The 27,110-nt window shown below is 42.2% G+C and overlaps 1 protein-coding gene across 1 annotated transcript in view; it reads right to left on the bottom strand.

Annotated features, from left to right (window-relative positions):
* The window catches only part of APP (amyloid beta precursor protein), a 275,311-nt gene that overhangs the window by 113,702 nt on the left and 134,499 nt on the right, over positions 1-27,110 (bottom strand). Inside the window, 1 exon segment of the mRNA XM_047721518.1 lies at positions 12,085-12,287. Coding sequence (XP_047577474.1) covers positions 12,085-12,287 — 203 coding nt within the window.

Below are 27,110 nucleotides of genomic sequence, written 5' to 3'. Positions count from 1 at the left end.
TACCAGAAAAAAATGATTTTTTTAAGAGTGTATTTTTTTGGAACAGTAGATTTATATACTTTTAATTAAAAGAAGATTTTATAATGTGCTTGCAAATATTAGCAAGTAGCCATCAGAAAACCTGTCCAGTAGAAAATAATTCTGATCAGGGCAACAAATGACCAGATATTTATTACCTAATAGTTGTATTTTATGAAATAAAGGCATGTAAAAACAGGTAAGCAAGCTTGAACTAAAGTCTTATAACAAATCTCATTTAAGCCCCAAATATGGGTTGAACTGTACAAACAAGTGATGGGAAAAGCTGTGCATGGTCCCGAAATCACTGACTCCGTAATTATGAAACGACGGGTGTCACGGAAGTCTCTACAAGGTTTCTGTAGTTTGCTGGCCCGTTAACTGAATTGTGTTGATTCTCTGAGGCTATCCCGTACATCTGTCATTCCAATTATACCTGACCCAGTTCTCACATCTCCCCATGATGGAAGAGTCTTTATAAAATACCACCTGAAGGAGATCCACTTGTAAGGATTCAGACTCACCAGCACTCTCGTGGCGGTGCTGGGCGCATTCACAAAAAGGCACCCCTAGGACTTTTCCGGATCTCTCTGTTCCCTGTTTGCTACGGGAATAAACTTGTTTCTCACAGAGTTGTGTGGTTAGTCTGAAAACAACACGGTACTATAAGAAGCTCCAGGCTCTGAGTCAGATAAGAAGAGGTCATGTCCTCTGCTGGAAATAAGGCAAAGTGACTTTTCTTAGAGACTGAGAGACAGGGGATGCTGGGAACTCAGTATCTCCAGGAAAAAAAAGTGTGATTTATAATGTTCAATGATTTTCCGTGGTATAAAGACTCCCACCATTGGTATTTCAAGATACCACTGGTTGTGGCTCACAAAACTCCTGTATAATCACATTGAACAGGCTACCAGTTGTCCACACTGCACCAATGAGAGGAACTATAAAGGGACAAGTCAACTAGTCACAGTTGCATATGTAGGAAGATAGTAAGAATTTTCTAATTTGCTTGGTCTTCAGAGCTCACTTGGTGACATTTGATAATACATTAAGGACACCCCCACCATAGATAAGGATGGTTTTCCCTTCCAGTTTCTTATTCCCTGTCTCAATCTCCTACATCGGCAAGGTATGAGGGGCATGTAATGCTACTAGAAACTACCCCTCCTAGGCCAGTCCATGCGTCAATGGGGCCAGCATACCTGGGTCTCAGCACCCACTCCAGATCTCCATCTCTGAACCTATGTTTACCAACTGCCTCAGTGGTTTGAATGGACATTAGTGTTTGAAAAAGCAGTGTGATCAACCTTTTTATGTGCAGCTGTAATGTCAAAACCAGATATGTAAGATTCAATCATTTTCTGAAATGACCAGAGGGGAAAGATGAATAAAAAGAAGGAGAGGTTTTTGGCTTAAAAAGAGAAGTCCACATACATTTGGGAAAAAAGGAATACAACATATTTTAGTAGAGGTGTTACGACTCAACTACGCTCTATCTCAAAAATTTAATTTTAAGAGTTAGTCATACAGGGGCGCCTGGGTGGCTCAGTGGGTTAAGCCGCTGCCTTTCGGCTCAGGTCATGATCTCAGGGTCCTGGGATCGAGCCCCGCATCGGGCTCTCTGCTCAGCAGGGAGTCTGCTTCCCTCTCTCTCTCTGCCTGCCTCTCTGCCTACTTGTGATCTCTCTCTGTCAAATAAATAAAATAAAATCTTAAAAAAAAAAAAAAAGAGTTAGTCATACATATTTCTTTGACAGTTTCAATACTTGGGCCTTAAATCTAATACCAACATAATAATTTTCTTACATATAAAAACAGACTTCCCAGAAATCTGAATTTTTTTTTTAAGATTTTATTTATTTGACAGAGATCACAAGTAGGCAGAGAGGCAGGTAGAGAGAGAGGAAGGGAAGCAGGCTCCCTGCTGAGCAGAGAGCCCGATGTGGGGCTAGATCCCAGGACCCTGAGATCATGACCTGAGCCGAAGGCAGAGGCTTTAACCCACTGAGCCACCCAGGCGCCCCCAGAAATCTGAATTTAATGTTCTTGTAACATGCCAGAACACCAGAAATTAAAAAAGTTATTATTTTTATTTAGAGAAATAAACAAAGAAGCAATGAAGGAGGCTTGAAATTTATGTTCATCACCTCTCCTTCAAGAAGGAATTACATGGGGGCACGTGGGTGGCTCAGTGGTTTAAAGCCTCTGCCTTCAGCTCAGATCATGATCTCAAGGTCCTGGGATCAAGCCCCACATCAGGCTCTCTGCTTGGCAGGGAGTCTGCTTCCTCCTCTTTCTCTGCCTACTTGTGATCTCTGTCTGACAAATAAATAAATAAAATCTTAAGGAAAAAAAAAGAGAAATTACATGGAGTTCCTGTTCTTGCAACAAAAAGGATGCTTCTAGATAATGCAAGTCCCAGATCAACTACTGTCCTGCTGTTTTATGACCTTTTCTGGGGGGAGACTGGGTGTGTCCACCTTGCCATTTTAGCTGGTCTCTTGTCATGGGACCCGAGGGAAAGGATGGGCCTTCTCCAGCTGGGAACACGTGTCCCTGATTGCTATGTGGACACTAACCACCATCTGCTATTTTAAAACAGTATACTAGGGGAGAGTGAATTGCTTTTGGAAGAATACAAAACAAAGCCAGGAAGGCAGTTTTTCTCCATCTCTCACTGCCTATGGGACAAATATGCAATGCGCAATCTTCAAAAAATATAAAAATTTTGTGCTGATTTGTCTCTAAGCTATGCAACTACATTTCATGGCTTACCAGATACCTGCTTTTACCTGATAAATGAGGATTTATCATCTTTGTTTGAGCCTGTGCTTTGTTTATCTATTCTTCTCAAACAAAAAAAAAATGTCCACTGATACCTACCATGTGCAAAACGCTGACTTCAGTGTCACAGCTGACATTAAGATGAGACAGAGTCTTGTGGTGTTTCCCTGCTCATGTATTTAAAGCTGGACATCACTGGAGATCCCTGTACCACAGTCCAGAGGTTAATAACCAGACAGCTTCCGCTTCCATCTCCTCTCAGGGGATATCCAGCAAACACCAGAGATAGTTTTAGTTGTCACAACGGGGCAGGGGGTGTGTTACTGGCATGTGGTGGGAGGGACAGTGCTACTTAAACGTCCTAAAATGAACAGAATGGTATCAACAAGGAACCATAGGGCCCAAAACACTGTTAAGGCTGAGACTGAGAAAACCTGCCACAGTCCACGCAAACACCAGAAGGATTCATGATGCACTGTAGTCATTTTGCCCAATCCAGAGACTGGACTAGCCAATAAGCAACAGTCACCTACACCTCAGAAATCCTGAGTAACAACTATTGTGAAATTTCAGAACAGCATTAGGCATGAGATTGCCCAACGAGGGTTATGTTTCTCTCGTGAAACGGTAGAATTCAAACTCACAGGCAAGGAACACAAAATTTCTGTCCAGATTTTGTCATGCTCTCAGAGTCTACCTCAGAAATTATATCCAACAAGAACAGAAAGTAAGTTAAGAAATAAGAGAGACAAACCTATCCTCACAGTTAACTACTGAAACAGTCCTACCAGATACACAAAACACAGTGCACTTTTGACAAGTCTTTGGTTCTAAACTCCTTCTACCATTTCAAGAGTCTCTCAGATTTTATTTATATTTACTTTATTTATTTATAAAAGTTTACTTATTCATTCTTTTTTAGTAATCTCTACACCCAACATGGGGCTCAAAATCACACCCCCGAGATCAAGAGTCGCGTGCACTTCCAAGCCAGCCAGATGCCCCAAGCGTCTCTTAATTCTTAAAATTTGGGCTTTTGCTGCCTGGAAGACTGAAGGGTTTTACTGAGCCTCTTTTGAGGTGAGACTCAGTCAGGCTCGCCTCACCTTGATTTCTTGCTCTTCTAACAAAATCCTAAGAGGTCAGAAGTTAGAAGGGGTGGCTGGAAGCTAGCGATGACTGAGAAGGGCAAAATGGTTGATGGCTGAGTGAAAGAGGTGTTTAGGCTGTAACCCATCCCGCTTAAAAACTCCAGGAAGCATTTTTCTAAAAGAGAACTACAGATTTCCATTAAAACCCACAATTCTGGGGGCGCCTCAGTGGCTCAGTGGGTTAAGCCTCTGCCTTTGGCTCAGGTCATGATCTCAGGGTCCTGGGATCGAGCCCCGCCGGAGAGCCTGTTCCCGGCCCCCCACCCCGCGCCTGCTCTCTGCCTACTTTTGATCTCTGTCAAGTACATAAATAAAATCTTTAAAACAAAACAAAACAAACAACCCACAATTCTGTTGCCTACCCATGGAATCTGAGCCTCTACTCCATGAGGCAAACGGACTGGCTAAAAAGGCATGCCTCTGAAAATGACATGACGTGTAAGTGAATACATGAATTATTCTCTCACTTGCTGGATTATTTTATTACGCTTCATTTTTTTAATTGCAAAATCCACATTGTGTAGATATATGCAATTGTTGTGTCTGAGGTGCCTGTATATTTTTTGAACGGCAACGGATTTGGGGAAAAACATGAGAAAAACTTTTTTTTTTAAAATCTGGTTTCTGGACTTGGAATGAAATTATTTTTTATTTTTAATAGATTTAGACATAACTACATTAATATGCCTTCAGCTGATTATGTGTATTACTAACAATGAGTCTTGAAACATACAATAAAGGAACAGAACATGGAAAGTACAAGCCATGAACACTACTAGCCATTGAAAATACCATGAAGTTCGAAGGTACAATTTCCCATGTGGTCTCAGAGATCTTTGGAAATATCCTAAGCTGCTGAATTCTGCACTTTGTGGTATGCAAATTATATCTCAACAGATTTTTAAAGAATAGACAATTGTATATGTATACACACAATTTTTTATACGGCTCTCATCCTCACTCTGACATTTTTTTTAAAGATTTTATTTATTTATTTGACAGACAGAGATCACAAGTAGGCAGAGAGGCAGGCAGAGGGAGAGGAGGAAGCAGGCTCCCCGCTGAGCAGAGAGCCCGATGCGGGGCTCGATCCCAGGACCCTGAGATCATGACCTAAGCCGAAGGCAGAGGCTTTTAACCCACTGAGCCACCCAGGTGCCCTCTCACTCTGACATTTTAAGCAAACTACCTGACTAGCTTTCTGAATTGGGACCCTCTAACTCCATGAAAAGAAGCAGTCAATGCCATGCTCTGTGTGTATGAACACCTCACCACCAATGGCTGACATGCCATGGGCACCAAAGAACAGGCTTCCACTTCTCACATCTATGCCCAGTGCCAACACGAGTTCTCTCAACATCGTTAGGAAGGATGTTACCTTCTGGTCCAGGAACGGGACTGTATCTTACTTGTCCTTAGTCATAACCCTGAGGGAAGGCTTCCTCCAAAGGGAGCAGCCATTGTCCCTTTGTCTCGTTCCCTTCATTTTTGGGCAGCACGCTACTATGAGGCCTCCATCAAGAGTATGTGAGCACATTTTCATGTTCCCAGGTCATCTTCAGTTTTCCCCCAAACCTGGCAAAAAGTTAAATATGAATGATAACTAAGAATCCTATTAGTGAATCACGGGACACCTTGTTAAGGGTCAGATCCATCACAGACAGCTAACAACGGAGATGTGAGAATCAGGCTAATGTTTGGTTCCTCTACCCTGGAGATCAGGGCAAGCCACTTTGATTTATTAATGACAGTTCTCAAATTCCTTCTGTTTGGTGCTCAATAACTGGGCAAATCTCGATTCTTCTTGAAAAATCACTCACATGCCAATTTCTCATCAATGCCTTCATTAAAACTGAGGCTGAGCACTCTCCTTCCTCTGTGCTGTTGACGTGCCCTACCAGCAAGGTGGAAGAGACTTGTCTCTCTCCCCAGGAGGGAGCGTGCAGGAATGGCTGGAAGCAACGTGACGGAGCTACCCTATTCATATCCCTGTGCCCCCAGGAACCAGGGCGATGCCCAGAACCTGAGTGTCTGGTTGATGTTGAACATCCAGCAGTAAATCACATGGTGCTGCTCCCACATTAATGACTACCAGAGGGGGAAGAGAAACTATTTAATTCTGCAGAGTTCAGTCATCTAGCCCAAGGCAAGCAACATGAGATTAAACTTTTTAACTTCATCATCATATGCGATGCTTAAAGTGCTACCTCTATCAGTCTCCGTCCGTTTAATATGAACTTCCAAGAGGTTCAAAATACCCGCAAGAAATGAAACATTATCTTGAAATGCAGTCGCATTTAATATTATCCGGGTTGAATTTTCAGGTAGACATAAAATTTAACTGCAGGTACTTTACTATATAATGTATATTCATAAAAAATCTGGGTTTAGGTTGTTTTTCTTAGCATGTATCTATAACTATCACCTCTATTGTACCAACAGATATGAATACAGCACATTTATGCTTTTTCTAATTAAAAAAAAATCCATCTGTTCATTTACCTTTGGCATTGCTACTTAGTAGTGAATATAAGTTCTCTGAAAAATCAGAATAATGCTTGTAATTGCGACAACTATAACACTTCAGGTTAATTGAACACTTACTGTCTACCAGGAACTGTGCTAAGTGTTTCTCATAGATTACATGTCATTGAGTCCTCACCAAATCATTAAAACGAGGTTGGTATTATTAAACCCCACTTTACAGAGGGAAGTAATGAGACTTCAAGGTTATTTGATTGACACAAATTTACATGGTTGGATGATAGCTGGGATTTGATTGGGCAGCATGTGCTTTTAAAACAAACTGAACACTTACAGCGTGCCAGGCATTATGGTAAATGCTGAACACAGAGCAGCTGTCATAATTTGTTCAACAAACATGAACCGTCTTATCAGCATCTACACCTTACATATGAAAAAACTTAACCAAGGTTACTCATCTAGCCTAAGGCCATAAAATCAGTAAAAATTCTCTTCGAACACTATATTGCTCTGCCTCTAACCAAAATAAAAACTATCTTAGTGAAATTAACCTGTCATGGTAGTATCTGAAATATAAACACTTCCTAATATTCCTCTTTCCTTCCTTTCTTCCCAGATTTGTTTGTTTGAGAAAGTGTGAGCAGGTGGGCAGGGGGAGAGAGAGAGAATCTCAAACAGACTCCCTGCTTAGCGTGGAGCCCAACTGAGGGTTTGATCTCATGACCCTGAGATCATGACCTGAGCCACAACCAAAAGTCAGATGCTTAAATAACTGAGCCAGCCAGGTGCCCCTCCTATTATTTTCTCATGACCCATATCAGGGATTTTTCTCTAAGGACAGAGATAGTAAATGCCTCCAACTTCGTAGGCCATACGGTGTCTCTTGCAACTACTCCACTCTGCCTCTGGAGCAACAAAGTAGCTATGAACAATAGGTAAACAAATGGGATTGGTTGTCTCCTAAGAAACCTTCGTATTCGGAAACAGGTAACTGGCCATGTATGGCCCATGTCATAGTTTGCTGACCTCTAATCATCATTTAAATAATAATTCTAAATTTTTAAAATTTTTCTAATTTTTTAAAAATTTCTTTTCTTTTTTTTAACAGATTTTATTTATTTATTTGACAGAGAGAGACACACAGTGAGAGAGGGAACACAAGGAGGGTGAGTGGGAGAGGGAGAAGCAGGCTTTCCGATCCCAGGACCCCTGGATCATGACCTGAGCTGAAGGCAGACGCTTAACAACTGAGCTACCCAGGTGCCTCAACAATTCTAAAATTTAGGAAAGTCTCAGTGTGAGATAACAGTAAGTGAATATATAACTATAGCAAAGGAATACACATCTACCAGGGAGCACAAATCAATAAACTGAGCCAGTATGTACTTGTAAACAAAAGGAAAAGGAAAAAGAAATTTTGACATTAATGAAGTAGAAATAACCTGGTCCATTTGATTCTGAATGCTGGCTTCACCACCTCCCACATTCGTGGCCATGGACACTTAAGAAAAAAAAAAATTCTCCAGGCCTTAGCTGTAAATGGAGAAATAAAATTTCTACCATATGGCATAGTTACAAGGATTGAAAGTTAGAAGTTAACTGCCCTAGAGTGGTAGGCAAGTCCATCTTCCAACACAGCTAGCTCCCCACCACACCTTCCTACAGTAGCGGAGTGCCGGGTGTCAGCAGGGGCACAGTGATTACTTGCTGAATAAATGAGCAGAAGGAAAAAAGCAGACTCATTCTACATGAACAAAACAGGCTAGAATAAATCAAACATTATGTTGTTTATTATAATACCAAAGTTTAATCAGAGTTTAGAATCTATGGTTGAGTCAGAAATTGCCCTGACATCTTGGGTTTTGAAGTGCTATCCCTTCTGGAATCACAGAAAATCAGGAGCAAGAATCTAATATACTGCTGTTTTACTCAAATTGGTATTGGTTTATTCCACAGGATCAATATCCAAGTTTTTCTGAAGTACCCAAACCAATAAATCCTAAAGCTAGATGGATGTAGGAGGGTGCTCAGTTTTTCCCCTGAAATTGGTAACAGAGTTAGAACTGACATCTCCCATTTCAGCATCATTGATTCTAATACAATACAGTGGAAAATTTTATGACCACGCCGAAATGTTCTATACTCTCCTTCCCTCTACCTATTTCATTCAAATTTAAACAGGTTATAGAACGATTGAGTTTTTGTTATGAAGCACATTAAGGAATTGTATTAGTGGTAATATGCTGGTAATGAAGAAACAATTTTCTTATTAAGTAGGGCTGTAAATCACATTTTCTCTCGGGCACTGAAACATTAATATTGAAAACTAGATTGTGAGCCTCTTTTCAATATTTCTTCTTTGCAAGTTGCTTCTGATTTTTATTTTCAGCATGGGAGCAGGCTCCTTCTAAGTCAAGTTTGACAAAGTCAGCAATCGGGTATGGCACTGCTGTCTTCTTCATCAGGGAAGAGTTAGCTGGGAATACAGACAACTCTCTGACATGGACCCAACATACCATGTTCCTTTCCCAGAAGGCCTTGCCTCAATTACACTTCTGTCCATTTCAGGAGTCTCCAATGGGATGGATGGATTCCTATTAAAAGCTCTTGTAGGGCCACCTGGGAGGCTCAGCCGGTTAAGCATCTGCCTTTGGGTCAGGGTCATGATTCCATGGTCCTGGGATCAAGCCCCGCATTGGACTCCTTGCTCGGCGAGGAACCTGCTTCTCCCTCCGCCTGCTCTGCCTGCTGCTCTCTCTGTTTGTGCTCTCTCACTCTGACAAATAAATTAATTAATTAAAAAAAAATAAAAGCTTTTCTGTTTCTAGCATTAACAGTAGGTACTGTAAATGACCATGTTGTGTGTTTAGAAGGTCACTGTTAACTGCTTTTCTTGCCATTAACATTATTAACTTGTTATCTTTTAGGGCTAAGCTTCTTAAATACAAAACAAAACAAAAAAACAACCCCCTAGGCTGGAGATTTAAAAAAAAAAAAAAACCAAACTGTTTTAATTGCCTTCATCTTTCTACAGAAAATACTGTAACCTATATGTCTCCATGTTCTACCTTAGCTAATAATGCCACATTGAGAGAAAAACTCACGCAAAAGAACCAGATTTATTTAGAACATAAGACGACCATATTATCTCAAGAGAACTTGGGCTTGTTTGGAATATTGGCATTAAGTTTATGTGGCACTTTCTCATTCTACTGCATTAATTAAGCTACTCCCTGTTCACCCATCCTCTCACAGCAGTAACATCATAACAAAATCTCTTCATTGTTCCTATGAGAAAAATCCTCAGCACATACACAAAAGGTCCTGAAGTGGTCACCCTCAGCTGGTACTCAAACTTGTCAGCCTGACGTTGAAATTCTCCACATTTTAGCCCCAGCCTAATCTTCCTGTAACCGTCTCATCTAAAGACATCCGCTCCTATTTAAATCAGATGGACCTTGTCTCCTAAACATGCCCTGTACCTTCCATGGCAAACTTGGGTTGCTATCTTGACTAGAATACAGGTAGACCTACTCCGAGCTCTTCTACTTCTAATCCAGATGCCGTCTCCTCTGTAGAGCCTTCTCTCATGGCTTACTCTCTGCAGTAGGCACTGGGCTCATACTTTTTTTTTTTTTTTTTTTTTGGGCTCATACTTTTAAACACAGATGACTTCATGTTTCTTTGACTTAAATTTCCTACCAGATTTGAACATCCATGAGGGTCGGATCTCCTGTGTATTCTCATCATGGGATCCATTAAGCCCAGCAAAATGGCTTTTGGGTGCTCCAAAAACGAGTGTTGAGTAAGTGGGCATTGATTATGTAAACCACTCTCTTGGTGGAGACCATGAGAACTTTAGAGCCACTGCAGAATACTAGGTCCTGTAATCTGTAGTCACACATGCTGGAGGTTTCAGGAGGAGAAGCTCTAAAAAATCTGTCCTTTCCCCGCTAGGAAATAGAAACTAGCAAGATCATTAACCATAGATGGTCCTAAGAGGCACACGAAACACACTCTAGGAAAGGATGCTTCGGGTATTGAAAAAAAACCATGGTTCAAACAAAATGTGTACCAGCTTACAGAAGTCTTTATGTGCTAAATGCAAAAAGAAGTTGTCATTAAGTGGGGAACGATGCAGCAAAGCAATCTATCTTCTACTCTATTTTGTAATAAATATGTGACTCTTGCAATGAATTTTTAAGTTAACTCTGAGTGTGCCACTTGGAATCATCTCCATTTTAAAAACTATAGGTTCAAGCACAGAACCTCAAAAACAATCCAGCACAGAAGGCCATGTATGACGCCGCTTGTATCAAATGTCTAGAAAAGACAAATCGGTCAACATATAAAACGGACTGATGTGTTGCTTAGGGTTGGCGGTGAGAACAAGGACAAACTGGACAGGGGGACGAAGCCTACCGGGATGACCGAAATGTTCCAAGATTGGATTGTGATGACGATCGAGTGATTTGGTAAATTTATTAAAGCCTCTGAATTATACACTTAAATACCGAAAAATGAGTGGATTTTATATGTAAATTATGCCTCAATGAAGGTATAAAAAGTGCAGTGATCATCAGAAATCTACTTAAGGCAGAGAAAGTAACCCATGGTAAGCTCTAATTTAACAACAAAGCTGAACTCATCTTACCTCAATAAAAAGTGAGGGGAAGACTCACAATGTTGTAACACGTGTGCACAGACTTTATATCTGTGTATCTGAATACATTTGTATTCAGATGTATCTGAATACATTTAAACTCCATCCATCTGTATTCACCCTAATTCTACGACCCATCTATCACCATTTGCAAAATAAATGCATAACCTTGAAGAACTGCGACCCAATGGTTCACTAGTTTCTATGATAACATTTGGTTGTTTACTGTAAATTCAATGCTTGCTTTTATTTCACGGAGACAAAAGAGGAAGTCTGTTAGTTCATTTAGGCCCCAACATTCTTAACACGAGCATTAATTAAACAGAAGAATAAGTCTGAAGATAATTAACACACCATCTACCTCTCAAAGAAGGCACTGCCACTCCCCTCAATGGAGCAATGTAAAGACAACACAAAAATCATCCAAGTTAAATTTCACCGCAAAAAATAATGTGATAACTCACCAAATGCTGTTCTTCTTTAACGAAATTTCATTCCAACTATTCACTCCGCTAAGATTTAACTAAAACTTTCTACAAGGCAGGCCCTCTGCATGACAATCCGTAAAAGCCAGTCCTAGCCCTCAGGGAGCTTGTAGCCCAGGTGGTAAGAGAGGCAACAGGGAGTCAGAGAGTAATAAATGTAATAAATTCCCACTACAGGGGCATGCCACGGAGGTCACCTAACTCGGCCTCTGCCAGGAGAGATGGCAGCTGCTTGGGTGGGGTCCTGCAGAACAAGGTGGGATGTGCCCAGCAGCATAAACAAGGCATAGAACAGGCTTAAATCAGGATTGCACGTTATTTGAAATGAATGGGTGGATGGCTTGTTAGACCCAAGAGAATTTAACAAGCACAACACTTGTGACTGAATTTTATTTTTGGTGGGGGAAGGCGGTGGTGGTAGGCTGAAGAGAAATGTCAAACTTTGGCATGATGCTTCCCTTTTCCCTAACAGGGGAGATCCAAGTAAACAGTGAGTTACCTCGGACCACCTCTTCCACAGACTCTGTGGTGGTGGTGGTGGTCGTGGCGATGCTGGTGGTTCTCTCCGCGGCCTCTTCGTAGGGTTCTTCCGCCTCTTCCTCCACCTCATCGCCATCCTCGTCGTCCTCGTCATCCTCGGCTTCTTCCTCCTCAACGTCAGCCACTTCCTCCTCCTCTGCTACTTCTACTACTTTGTCTTCGCTGGAGCAGGAAATAAAAATAACAGCAACAGTCATTTAAACAAATTTCAGGAAAGAGGGAGGGGGCTCTATAGCAAAGGATTTTGGTAATTCGAGAGGGACCGTGGCACCAAAGGAAAAACATACACAAGGCTTGAAGCTGGTAGGTCAGAGTACGAATCCCAGCGCAGCAGATCTACAGTGTTCTGGGGTTTGCTTGTTTGTTTTTAAGATTTTATTTATTTATTTGAGAGACAGAGCGAGGGAGAGAAAGAGCACAAGTGGAGGGGTAGAGGGAAAGGGAGAAGCAGGCTCCCCTATGAGCAGAGAACCGGATGTGGGGCTCGATCCCAGGACTCCAGGATCGTGACCTGAACCAAAAGCAGATGCTTAACCGAAGGAGACACCCAGGTGCCCCAATTCTATAGTGTTTTACCCCTGGCCACACCTCTTCTTAGTTTACATAGTTGCAAAAAGGCTATACCATGATTCCAATTATATGATATTCTGGAAAAGGCAAAAATTATGGAGACCATTAAAAAGATCCATGGTTCCTGGGGGATCAGGGTGAAAGAAGGAGGGATGAACAGGTAGAGCACAGGGGATTTGTACAGCAGCAGTAAAATTACTCTGTATGATACTCTAACAGTAAATACAGGACACATGCATTTGTCAAAACCAAACAGAACTGTACAACACCAAAAGTGACCTCTAATAACTAATGTATTGATACTGATGTATCAGATGTACCATACCCATGAAAATGTTAACAACAGAGGAAATGTGGGAGTGGCCGGGGAGGTGGTGGGGAGAGGGGAATGCTCTGTACTTCCTGCTCAAATTTTCTGTAAACCTAAAGCTGCTCTAAAAAAATAAAGCCTATTCAACAGGATAGAGAAGGAGGATACCCAAACTGAATTCACTGTGTGCGGATGACTTCTCATACTATATATGAAAATACCACACAGCATCTGCATGGTAGATAGTAAAGGTGGAAACTGGGTTAAATATTGCGATTCAAAGTTTCAACTGGATATGGACGAGGAAGAAAAAACTGGGGTAAATAAATCTGTAAGACCGAGCTGTCAGGGATGCTTACTGAAACTATAGAGCTGTGCTCCCTACTCTTCCCTCTTGGGTAAGTGCTGTAGATTATCAGTATTTCAGTGGTTCTGAAATGTCAGCGACTATCAGAATCACTTGGAAGGCTTCCTGAAACACAGAGCACTGGGCATCATCCTTCAGGGTTTCTGAATTAGTGTGTCTAGGATGGGACCTGAGAATTTGCATTTCTAACAACTTCCTGGGTGATCTGATGCTGAAAACTAGGGGATGATATTCTGAGAACCACTGGAATATGCAATGTTGAGAAGAATGGTAACAGACAGTCAGTAAATCACAGTGCAATTGGGAAGGGGATCAGAAATAATATGTAAGGCATTAAATATGTATTTACTGATGCACAGTGATAAGAAATAAATCAGCACATGTGGATGGAGGAAGAGGGGTATGTCTGGGACAAAATGAGAAAGCCCCAGTAAGATATCCTTGTGGAAATTGTGTACCTGCAGCGCAGACATGGTCGAGAGCATCTGAAAGGTGATAAATGAAGATAGGAACGTGTTAAACAGTAGAAGCATATATATCATGCACCATCTGGCCAGATGGAGAAATCCATGTTGCCATCCTTGCTCGGATCACAGAAACAATACAGGCAAAAGCTGTGCAACTGAGCAGAGCCTCTGCCATGGGTCTCATTTGACAAGAAGCACCACCAGAGTAAGACGGAGGGGCTGCCATGCTGACAAGTTTGGATGAAAAAAATAGTGGAGAATTATTACCCCACAGCTGACTCTCACCTAGGAAAAGCTCATTGGGCAGTGTGTAGGGAGTCAGATTTCAAACATGCTGGGGAATGAGAACAGTAGGATTCCATGGTGTGGGAAGACAGAAAGGAAGAAGGCAAAAGGCTCCCAAAAACTGAGCCAAAAGGACAGCTATAAGTCATTTTGCGGAGGATGAAAAAGAAAAAGGTACGTGGAAGATGGAATATAGCACTAGAAGAATTCCTTTAATCGATTAACTCATAATTTAAGGAACTTTATAGATGTTCTATAGATATGTGTCCTGCTTGGCAAGTGGAACACCTTTCTAATTCTGATTAAATATGAAGCAAGGATAATAAATGAATACATCCAAAGAAGTTGAAGCATATGGCTAGAGAAAAAGGAGGAACTTACAAGCAGAATAACATTAATCATAATTTATTAGTGTATTAATAAATGAAGTATAATACAGAAGACCCTAATCAGTTATTTTAACATTTCCATAAGACCAAGAAGAAAAAGGTAAGAAGGGAAAATGCTGCCACTGATAATCAGTTGATATAAAAACATCATCTGCTTAAGGATAAACAATCATTGCTGATTACCTGAATTCGTGTACAGAAGTCTAACTGATGCAACATTTCCAAAGAATTCTGAACTTAATAGTTGCTCACTCAGATGCTCCAAATTTTACCCAATACTCTGCCTCATTTTTCGACAGAATTGCAATATTGTATTACCGTGCACAGAATAATGATCCAATGCGTGCCACCAGCCAACTTATTCTCTTCTGTTTTCAATCAAATTATAGGCACCAATACTATTCAGCTCTAAATTAAGTACAAAATTGAGGTAAAGCCAGGGAGAAAAATCAAACCAAACCAGTATTCTCCTTAAGCCATGAAGTGAGCATGGCCACTGTCTTGCAGCATGAACAGAATGACAGGGTCCCAGTATGCAATCTGTGTCATCTGGGGATATAACCGCACTGTACTTCCAGGTGGGACAGTCAAAATAGGGCTGTGGGTACTCCCGGGAGCCTGCCTCAACCTCTCCTGTTACCACTTGACTGCTGTACCTAATGCTCCAGATAGAAAATGTGCTTGTGAAGAGCTGTGTTTCTAGCATGTGTCTAGCCACACACACACACACACACACACACACACACACACACACACACATAAGAGTGCAATATATACCCATCATCCATCACGGCATCTGCCTAAGCAATTTACTCGCATAATAACAAGAACAGAGATACATAATAGTTCAACTGGCTGAGGAATTAAATTACTTGGCCTACGAGAACTCAGGTCCAGTTCTTATTACCATAGCTTTGATTTCTGGAATTAAATTTAGATGTCCATGAATTCAATTATCTGTTTGGACACAATTAAACCAGCAGCTCGCAGTTATGCTGTAATGATGCTGCATCTTCCCAAAGAATGCCAAACACACTGGCATTTTGCTGCTAACCTCAGATTTCACAGATAGCAGGGAACACAGAAAGGGGAGAGAGATGGACTTTTCCACCAACTCTTCTACTGCGGGGCAGCTCCATTCAGCGACGTGACTCAGGTGAGCTGTTTTGGAAAGCAGGCTCGCAAGGTGCAAGAAAATGCCGAGGAGGGGCCCGCTGAGGGAAGTGCGGGGTTGGGCATCATGATTTCCTTGTATATAATCAAAGAACTCACAATGACACAATCCCTTAGTGGAACACGGTGGAATATTCGTATCACATTCACACATCTTAGCGTCTGTCAACTTATAGGAGACAGCTTTTATGGCCTTTAAAGTCCAATAATGAGAAATACTTCTGAAGAATGAGGGGAAAATGCTGATCATCTCAGGAGTATCTGACTTTAATAACAAGGTTAAAGGGTCAAAGGGACAGTTCTAGGAGGAAATAAATTACTGATAATGAAATTTTATGTGTCAGCACGTGAGAGTTTACTCTGATGAAGGATATACTCCATCACAAAGGTGACTCTCCTTGTATTTCTAAATAAAGGCTGACCTTGACAGATTCCACTTGCCCTTGCTTGCCCGATGTTCCCTTCAGATACCAGTTTTAATTCCTTTCTGTTTAAGTCACGCAAAACAATTCACTATTTGCATTCTCTAAAAGAGCTGTATTTACTCTTTCCTAGTGTCTGCTGAGACTGACTTTCTGCTGCCCCTTTGTAGGACAAAGGAGAGGAAGTGACATCCAGGAAGCTGTGATTCCTGTGGTTTAGGTGAACTGGACAAGCACGGGACTCCAACACCACTGTGATTGGGGGGGGGGGCAGGTGGTGAGAGGAAACAGAACTGCTTTCAGTTCCCCAAAATGTAAGACCAACCCAGGACCAAAGGGACGAGCCTCAAGAGGAAGATGCTGAGACTCACGTATGTTTACTGAACTAGAAAGGGGAAGAAAGCCTCTCGGAGAGTCAGAAACAGCGAAGATAAAGCAAATGTTTCAAAAGGTAAACAAACCAAACCGTTTTCCCTTCTGCCCCGGTTCCTGGTGCTCCCAGAGTTTAACCTGGAGAGTACAATGATGGAGGAGTCAGTGTGTTCCAGGAGAAAGCACGATCCAAAATACTGCTGTGAAATTAGGAAAGTTAGAAGTTGCCAGAAAACGTGAGAAAAGGTAAAAGAATGGAAGCGTAGTCTTCAGGGTTCTGAGCAAAAGATTCAGGAGGGCAGAGCTAAGTAAGAAAAAGCCAGAGCCTCTCCACTGACAGGCACTGTTAGGAGTCAGACGCACAACTGGACACACGGCCTGATGCCATTTATATAAGCTATGAAAACGGGCAGCCCTCCATGCTGCTGCCAGAGCTCACGGGAGGGGCTGCACGTTGGTGATGGGGGTGGGGATCTGTGACTTGGCAGGGGACAGGACAGAGGCCTCTGGGGGCTGGCCAGGTGGCACCGGGATCTGGGGGTCAGCTCTCCAGCGTGTGTTCGGTTTTGAAAACCCACAGAGCTGGGTACTGGGTTAGGTACCCTGTTCTTTACGTAACTATTTAGGTACTTCTCTTTACATAAGTTACAGTTCAGGAATGAGGGGTCAAAGGGAGAGGATACTGTTACTGTACTGTTCCACTAATATTCTCACGAGTGAGCGAGAATGAGAGCTCTTTAATTGATAAAATTGTATTTTCCGGGACTCCAAATGTGAAAAAAAATAGACCTGTACTCCAAAACCCCAATCCTGTTAAGGCCAAATTATGAAGGTAGAAGGCAAATAATAATAATAATAATATGGTAATGATGCTATGATATGATATGATAGTAATAATGGTATGTAGATATAATAAACTATATATAATTATATATAATAATTACATATAATAATATATATGAATCTTTTCACTCATGAAAATTTTTCACTATCTGAAGGGAATATAATTATGTATATATATATATACATGAATATATGTATATAGTTGTACATAGATATAAATATACATGTATATATACATGTAACGTGTGTGTGTGTATATGACTTCTCCAACCATGGCCTCACTAACTAGAGTGAACTGGTTAACTAGTTAATTCTCCAAGTTAATTAATTCATTGATACATATATTTTATAAATGAATTTGAATTTGAGGCCCATATATGATTCAATCCACCACATGCTGGTGATTACTAAAAAAAAAAAAAAAGTAAGTTACCTACCTTTAATGTTGTACTATTAGAATCTCTCCTGCCTACAGGTAATAATATCATATAAAAACAGATCCCCACAGATTTCTCTTTAGTAGTCTACTGAGTTTCAGGATAGTCATGCTGATGACATTCCTCAGTCAGTAGGTCCTATTAATTTTTCATTTAAAGGATCTCTGAGATTTGATAGCCTCCTCTCCTGCCTGAAAAATGCGCTGTAGCAGAAACTGTTGATAAGCTATACCAAAGCCATACCTGACCCCCTGCCCCCAGCCCTTCTTCGACCAGAGAAAAGAAGGCGGCAAACCATTCCACCCATCTCCCTTGCAGAAAAACGAAGGCCAGTGTGACTGCCAAGTCTCTGGATAATCAGATGCCACCAGACATCTGCTTGGACCTCTAGCTGGGGTTTCTTGGAAGGCTTCACTTTCCAGATGAGAAGGCTCATCACACCGTAGTCCGCGAGCCCTTGTTCCTTTGCCCTTTATCTCTCTACTTTCTCCCTAGCAGGGCAAGGGCCATCTGACAAGGTTAACTGATAAACATCCAGATGTAGAAGGTGATAAGGACGGTGAGGTGGACAGATACAAAAAGATCATGTCTCTGCATCACTGCCCCAGCCTGGGGCTCCCTATCACTAATGACTAGGGTTTCGGTTATCTGCAGCTAAAAGCATTCCTTGCCAATGGTTCAGATGCTTACCCCAGATGCCAGCTTCTGGATTCCTGCTTCAGGGAGAGAAGCAGAAGACACCAAATTCATTCACAAAACTGAGACACCAAAATCCATGACTCAAGCATTACGGATGAGATATAGACAACCTTAGTCTGAAATGAGAATGTATCATCATTGTTACATATTTAATTGGAATGTCTCTTCTGGGCAAGAGAATCTACACTGATTACTGTATGAGTAACAGACACACTCCCTACTGAATGCTTTAGAAATTTAAAGGGGAAAGTAATTCTGGTGAACTAGAAGTGTCTGAGCTGGTAGGCCGTGAAAAAGCGGGTGTGAGGATGAGGGAGGGATATCCATATAATGCACAATCAGGAATAATGAATACTTATGTTTGACTATAACAGAATTCAACATGGCACCGAATTTTAATAGTGAGGTATGCTAAATTGCAGAGATGAAGTAAACTGCAGAGATCAAGATATTTTTTCTTTAGTCAACGGATACTGAAGTATTTGAGTTGAAACAAACATGTGCCAATTGTTAAGCAAAAAAGGGGTCATGCATTAATTCACCGCCCGCTGAGCCATTCTTTTTTTTTTTTTTTTTAAAGATTTTATTTATTCATTTGACAGAGAGAGAACACAAGCAGGGCGAGCATCAGAGGGAGAGGGAGAAGCAGGCTCTCTGCTGAGCAGGGAGCTCAATACAGGGCTTGATCCCAGAACTCTGGGAGCAAGACCTGAGCAGAAGGTAACACTTAACTGACTGAGCCACCCAGGTGTCCCACTGAGCCATTCTATTAAGTGGCTCTCTATGCCACATACTAGCCATTAGGCATCCAACCAACAATGTCTGTGGTGCTTTCGCCAAGTGCCAGGTGCTAGTCCAGAGACTAATGGTGGACTTGTGAGCAGGACAGAGCCTCGACTTTCCTGGAACGTATATTTTAGTGCGTGAGGCACAATATGAGCAAATAAATAAAAAAATAAAGTCAAAAGTATACAGAAAAAGGAAAGGGGGCTAATCTATTAACTGGTGACTATAACAGATGTGTGGGGAGGGAATGGGGGCAGCACTGAAAATAGGATGGTCAAAGGAAGGCCATCAAGACACAGAAGGCTGAAAGAGTCCAGGTGAGGGGGTCGGTTGGGGCAAGAGGAAGAGGAAATGCAAAGCCTCTGGCCAGAGGTCAGGCTTAGCAGGATGAAGAGAAAGAAAATGAGCTTAGGGGGCAGTGGATGAGGGGATGGAGTATAAGACAGACAGGAAGGGCGTGACCCAGGAAGGCCATGCTGGTTATGCAAAGAAACAGCAAGTTTACTCACGTTTAACAGAAATGACTCAATCAGATTTAAGTTTTAAAGATGGCTCTGGTTGCTGAGTGGAGAGCAGACTCTAGGGAGACAAGAATAGAAGCTAGGGCATTGCTCTGGGAGAAACACACTGGGGAGCAAGGGTCACTCACAGGGCTAACAGCCAAAAGGACAATGATGTCATTGTCCAATAAATATGACAGTATTATGGGGATAACAATGATGAATGGCTAGGACACCCAAAAAAGTAAGATCTGACCGGACCTGGGATATGCAGTAGGACACCCATGAGGAAGGGATGGCTGAAATGTGACCTATAGAAGGCCAAGGTTGATAAGGTCTGGGGGCTCAAGACCATTCTCCACAGTGTAGGCAGAACATACGCAAAGGTCCTGTGGTAGGAGGGTGGAAAATATGAGAGTCTGAAACAGAGTCTGCTGACAAGAACAAAGAGTAACCAAATAAGGACAAATGATCAATGGCACGGAGCAGATGGCTCATGGTTCATTTTTAAACACCCTATAAGCTAAGAGTAGTTTTTACATTTTTAAAAAATTATGATAAGAAAAAAAAAAAAGTCATGTCACAGAGATGGTATATGGCCTGCAGAGCCTAAAATGTTTGTTATCTGACCCTTTAAAGAAAGTGTGCTGACTTTTTGCATAGAAGATGGACTATGGGATGAGGTGCATATGGAAAGAACATACGACTGTGCTTTGTCCTGATCTGAAATGAGATCAAATAAAACAAAGTGACAGGCCTCTAGGATGTCCAAGTTCTAAAACAGCAGCACAGAAACGACAGAGATTCCTGCTTTTTGCTTCCTTAGGAGCCAGCAGAACACAGGGTCCCAGGAAACGGGAAATCTTGCAGCATGGTGGGGTGGTTAAAAATATGAACTCTGGGGCTAGGCTGCCTGGACTTGAATCCTGGCTTTGTGAGCTTCAGCAAGTCAGTTAACCTCTCTGTGTCTCGTTCTCTTCATCTATAAAATGGCAAACTTTACAGGAGCTACTTCCATTCATAGGGGTATGATGAGGCATAAACTGGGATAATATTTGTAATGCACTTAGAACAGCACCCAACCCACCATGAGTACCACAGAAGATGTAACAAAGCAAAGGTCGCACACAGCACGTGCACATTCTGTGACACAGAGAATAGCTCAAATTATAGCTATCGAAAATAGCTCAAAAAAAAAAAGAAAATAGCTCAAAAAATACATGTTAAATGAATGAACGATAAGATTAAATACTACTGAGATATTCTTCCAGAACACTCTGAATTGGTGTATTCTAAACAACTGCATACAGACTGATTTTCCTCTTTATGAGAAACATAAAATGGTCCTCCTCTCTCTCTCTGCCTGCATCTCTCCTACTCGTGATCTCTGTCTGTCAAATAAATTAAAAAAAAAAATGGGGCGCCTGGGTGGCTCAGTGGGTTAAAGCCTCTGCTTTCAGCTCAGGTCATGATCCCGGGGTCCTGGAATCAAGCCCCGCATCAGGCTCTCTGCTTCGGCAGGGAGCCTGCTTCCTCCTCTCTCTCTCTGCCTGCATCTCTCCTACTCGTGATCTCTGTCTGTCAAATAAATAAATAAATAAATAAATAAAAAGAAAGAAAGAAAGAAAGAAAGAAAGAAAGAAACATAAAATGGTCGGATGTTAGGTAGTCCTAGGCAAGATTTTAAGAGAATACAAAATTACTTAATCTTTAAAGTTAAAAAAAAAAATACCCTGTACCAGACTATATTTTCAGAATTCTGGTACCACATGGCACAATGATATTAATAGACTACTACTACAGAAGCCAGTATTAAATTCATGTGTGTATTGGCTACTAAGGTTTTTGCCAATACTAAGAATAAAATTAACTGCATTCACTAAAAGGTGCCAGGCATGAAAGAAAATTGAAGATTATAAAAATGGTGCTTCAGTATGAAATCAACTTCTCTTCAGACTGGCCTATATACTCTGCCGTGTTTGATTTAGTCAAATTCTGAAGTATGAGGCTAAAGTAAGCAGAGATAAGAGGAGGAACCCCAGCCTTGGTGTAAATTAGTAGCACCTGGGTAGAACATGAGACAGACAATTTTTCTTTTCTCCACCATCTCACTAGATACTCATAACAAGAGTACTTCAGAGGGGCCTGGGTGGCTCAGCTGATTAAGTATCTGCCTTCAGTTCAGGTCCTAGAATCGAGTCCCACGTCGGGCTCCCTGCTCAGCGGGGCGTCGTCTTCTCTCTCTGCCCTTCCCCCTTGCATGCTCCCTCAAGCTTGCTCACTCTTCCTCAAATAAATGAAATCTTTGAAACAGTAATATTCCAGCAATTGAGAAAAACAATTTAAGTAATAGCCCTAAGACATGAGACAAATCAAAGGCTGGAGAAGAGTTCACAGAAAATCGCTGGAGCTTCTTCAGCTACTGCTGGTGCTGGGACAGATAAAGGGCTGTTCCAAATCCCATGTGTTAAGGACCAAGATGCTGCGATTGATAGTGGATAGAATCTGGGGTAGAAAAATGAGCCGTGAAGGGCATTTCTGCAGCTCGGGGAAAATCTGACGGCGGACTCAGTATCTGATAATATTAAAAAATGATTAATTTTGTGGGTAAGATGGTATCATTTGAGCTCTGCAGGAAAATGGTGTGCGGTTTTAGAGATGTAGAAGTATGTAGTATAGTTGCTGCTCGAACTTTAAATCATAAAAAGTCTGCTGAAAGGAGGAAAATGATATTCTGGCAAGACTCAGAAAATATTAAGTTTAGCACATAATTATAGTAAAAAGCTAAATTGCTTTTTTAAAGACTATCTTGGAGGCATGAAGAACCATATATAATCAAAAGCACTTTTTTTCCCTGACAGCTTTATGAATCAACTAGGATTAAGGAGAAGCACCTCAGGTGATAAGAACTTTCAGAGTCATTAAGGCTCTTGATAAATGAAAACCAATCTTGGCTAATCAGATGCTACGCCAGAAAACTTTGAGCACTTTCCTCATACTGAAATATTTGGTGGCTGCCAAGTGCAGGTGGTTGGTATACATTTTGGGCGGAGAGCTGGGGTATGTGGTCTGTAGCCATTTTACCATATTTGAGTGTGAACCAGGCTCTAAAGGGTCTGTTCCACACTCAGAAGTTATCTCTGGAAAGGAAACAGATAAAACTCCCTGCCTTCCTGGTACTTCTAGTCTGCTGGGGGGAGAGGTGACGATATAAGAAACCAAGGCAAAGATGTCTGAGCACATTACAGGTGACAGGTACGACAGGAAAATATGGAAGCAGTGAGGCTGGATAAGGTACGCTGGAAAGGGTAGTTAGGAGGTCTGGTATAATGTTTAAAGAGAATATTAAGAGAACACAACCCCAAACAGGTGTCATTTCAGCACACTTACTGTGCCCAGCATCATTTTCCGCTGTGTCAACACACACTGGGACTAACCTTTTTTTTTTTTTAAAGATTTTATTTATTTATTTGTCAGAGAGAGAGAGAGAGCGAGAGTGAGCACAAGCAGATAGAGTGGCAGGCAGAGGCAGAGGGAGAAGCAGGCTCCCCGCCGAGCAAGGAGCCCGATGTGGGACTCGATCCCACGACTCTGGGATCATGACCTGAGCTGAAGGCAGCCGCTTAACCAACGGAGCCACCCAGGCGTCCACACAGGGACTAATCTGAAGCGATAGATGGTCTGGGTACAAAATGGCTGCAAAGCCATCCAGAAAAGCCACAAAGCAAGACAGGAACCTCACCTTTCCCATGGGGACCCCCTGTGAAGGACCCTGTCCTTACAAAGAAGGGAAGGAACCTGCTTGTTCCTGGGGGCTTCCCTCTTGCCTCTTGTGAAAAAACCAAGTAGTTCTACCTAGAACTCTGCTTCTCTTTGCACACTGCAAGGAACTGTGGCCACACCTTGTCCGGCCCCAGAGTCTCAGGTAGGTAAGGGTCCCACAGATAGACCCGCCCCCATCCTCAGGTGGTAGGAAATGCCATTTAGCCTAAAAACAAGCCAAGACCTCCCATGCCCCTTTGTTTATAGAGCTTGAAAGAAAGTATTTTACTTTATTTTATTTTAAGATTTTATTTATTTATTTGACAGCGAGAGAGATCACAAGTAGGCAGAGAGGCAGGCAGAGAGACAGGGAGAAGCAGGCTCCCTGATGAGCAGGGAGCCCGATGTAGGGCTCGATCCCAAGATCCTGGGATCATGACCTGAGCCAAAGACAGACGCCTAACGACTGAGCCACCCAGATGCCCCAAGAAGTATTTTAAATTGTAGGGAAAGATGGAAACAAAAAGTAAAGACAAGCGTGGTCTGCTACTACAATGCAGTCTTGGATTAGCCAGAAGTACAGGGAAAGCATGCTTGGGAGAGGGAGAACTTTTAGTTCTTTCTCCACAAGGGAGCCAACTTTCTTCTTCTTCCAGCAAGCCCACTTCCTTGGCTTATCGAGTTTATTTTTGAAAGTATCTGCAGTTGCTGTCTGAGAAATCTGTAGGTCAAAATATCAAATGTGGACACTGCAAGCACTTCAACACACGTAGAAGGTGCAGGGCCCTAAGAGGAATGCGGAAGCGCATTACTTTTTAGGTTAAATCACTGGTAACAGCTGTTCCGAACATCCTCTCTTTCTCAAGGAAAAATTACACTGCTGTAAACTCCAGTTCACTTACTGTCTTGTCTGCCGGGGCCTGCGGAGGGGAAACTGCTGGAATTAAAGGCACATTTTTGGAAGCCACCTGCTAGCTGTGGTGTGACCATGGTCAAGTGACTTATCCTGCTGTGACTTAAGTTTATCTTTAAAATGGGATGATAACATTACCTCCCCAGGAGACGCTGTGAGCAATTAACGTATGCCAAGCGCTTAGAAGCACACCCTAAATGCTAACTAGCACGCCTATCTGTTCGTATTAGACTATGGCTCAAATTTATACATGACAAATAGGGGTTTTTTTTCCCTCCCTTTTAGTGGTATAAGGTTTTGAAAATGGTGTCGATAAAAGTTATCATTTGTTCTTCGCCTACAATATTTTCCTTGGGGTTTACTATTTCAGAAAAGGAAACCTATGAAGACTTATTCTCCATCTAGTCAAGTCCCAGTTGCTGACCACAGGCTCGGAGTCCTACAGACCTGGACGGATGAAAAAGCACACACAATGATGTCAGAGGTGTGCACATCTTAACTGTAATAGATTTTTTTTTTTAAGTCTGTTAACAAGGTTTGGGAAGGATGGACTAAGAAGGTTAACAGGTGAACTAGGAACCGATGAGTGAACAGATGTCGACAGAGAAGACGACAGCAAAGGGGCAATGCAGAGACAGGACCCAGCATGTGTAACTACAGAAGTGTCTGCAGGCAAGGCAGGTAGCTCAGCATGGCCTGGAGAAAGGAGCGATGGGAAGTGAGTAAACTGCAGACGCATTACATTACCTTGTCTGTCCTCATTCTTCTACTGATTCAGAGCCCGGTAGAGAAATTTTAACAGAAGAGCGGAAAATGAGCTGTATTTCAGCAAGTCTGAGATGGCAGAAGTACAGGTGGGGGAGTCACAGGTGGGTGCGGGAGAAGGCTCCACAGAAGCCTGGCCAGGGAGGAGGTGGGAGGTGAGAGGTTTGAGAAAAGAACATAGCAGAACTGGTGACTGGCTGAAAGGGGGCTGGTGACAGGATGAGGGTGACGTGTGGCGATGGAGCAACTGGGTGAAGAGAGGTCACCAAAGGTAACGGGATACAGCAGAAGAACAGATGGAGAAGAAAGGAGATACACAGGGTCAGCTTGGACCATGGTGCAAGGCGGTACTGTAGAAGCTTCCAGCCTCCAACTGGAAATAAAGGACGAGAGGGGCCCATGGACGGCTCAGTGGGTTAAGCTCAGGTCATGATCCCAGAAGTCCTGGAATGGGGCTCCATGTTGGGTTCTCTGCTCAGCAGGGAGTCTGCTTCTCCCTCTCCCACTGCCACTCCTCCTGATTGTGCTCTCTCTCAAATAAAGAAATAAAATCTTAAAAGAAGAAAAAGAAAGAAAGGACTAGAAATCTGAGCCAAAAATATATAGATCTGGGAGGCACTGTTTTTCTATTTCCATTAGTTAAACAGTAATGCACATTTTTGTTGTTTTCCCCTTAAAATTCAAGAGCTACCATTTCTGAAAGACCACAGATAATGGTCCAGAACAGCCACTCATTTTCTGTATTGTTCATACGTCCTCCTATGATGTCATATGTAACTAGAAACAGAATCCAGCCTGCTGAGGTGTAATTACCCTGTTCTTCCCGGTTTTCCTCTTTCCCCACAAGGATAATTCAAGCTGCTTTCCAATTCAGTGATCTATGTGGAAAATTCTCCAAGGAGGTGTTTTCTGTATTGATTAAAGAGCCTAATCAAGAACATCCTACTACATTTAAAACAATAGCATATGAAAAGTCATTCCTTCAAATGTTAGTGGATATCAACTATGCAGCAGGCATTCTGCCAGACCTGGGGCTCTAGAAGAGAGAAGGATATGATCTCTGCCTTTCAGGGAGAGAAAGATGATCAGCAGATACAATACTAAAAGGTGTAATTCATGTCAGGAAGAAATAAATCGGCTGCCAAGATAGAGAAAACTGGGAGGAGGGTGTTCTGCAAGGGAATTCATTTTGAGAACACGATGGTGAAGCTGAGGCTACCGAGAAGAAGAAACCCAGAAAACTGGGGAAATCATTATAGGGATATTCATCGATTGTGGGGTGGGGAAGATCTGCCATGTTTCATATGATACAGAGACAGCAGTGGGAGAGACAGGCACAGGGTGATGCTGGCAAGGTGCAGAGAAGCTGGGTCAAATACATTCCTACCTGGAAAAGAACACAAGCTACGTGTTCCAGTTAACACCATTCTTGGCATCTCAACAAAAGGGGTCACTGCTTTTTCCCTTGTGTATTAGGTTGTTCAGTGTACCGGAAAGCCAGTAGCCCATCTTAGTCTTGGGAGTTGAAGGGTCAGCTTTATGTACATGTCTATACCCCATGTCCCGGCCGCTGTGTACAGAATGGCTTAAAATGTGTGGAAATGGCTCACGTAGGTCTATAGTGGAGACAATGGGAGCAGAAATCAGAGGTGTACTGTAGGAACTCCAGCAAGAAACAGTGGTACTAGGATTGTACTAGAAAAGATGGAGACAAGTGCATGAATCCAGAACGGACAGGATTTGTGGCAAGGGTGACATGAGTCCCAGGTTCGTAGCTGTAATTCCTAAGAGAGGCTGTAGAGCCATGACTAAGACAGAACAGCTTTGAGAGAACCAAAGTGGAGGTGGTGTGTGGGAATTAAGAACTCTCTCTTGGGCACATTAGGAAACCCTATGCATCTGGCCTTAGTTCTTCAATCTCACCA

Source organism: Lutra lutra, chromosome 1 (genome assembly GCF_902655055.1).
Source record: "Lutra lutra chromosome 1, mLutLut1.2, whole genome shotgun sequence".
Taxonomy (NCBI): Eukaryota; Metazoa; Chordata; class Mammalia; order Carnivora; family Mustelidae; genus Lutra; species Lutra lutra.
This window is presented reverse-complemented; position numbering and strand designations above follow the sequence as displayed.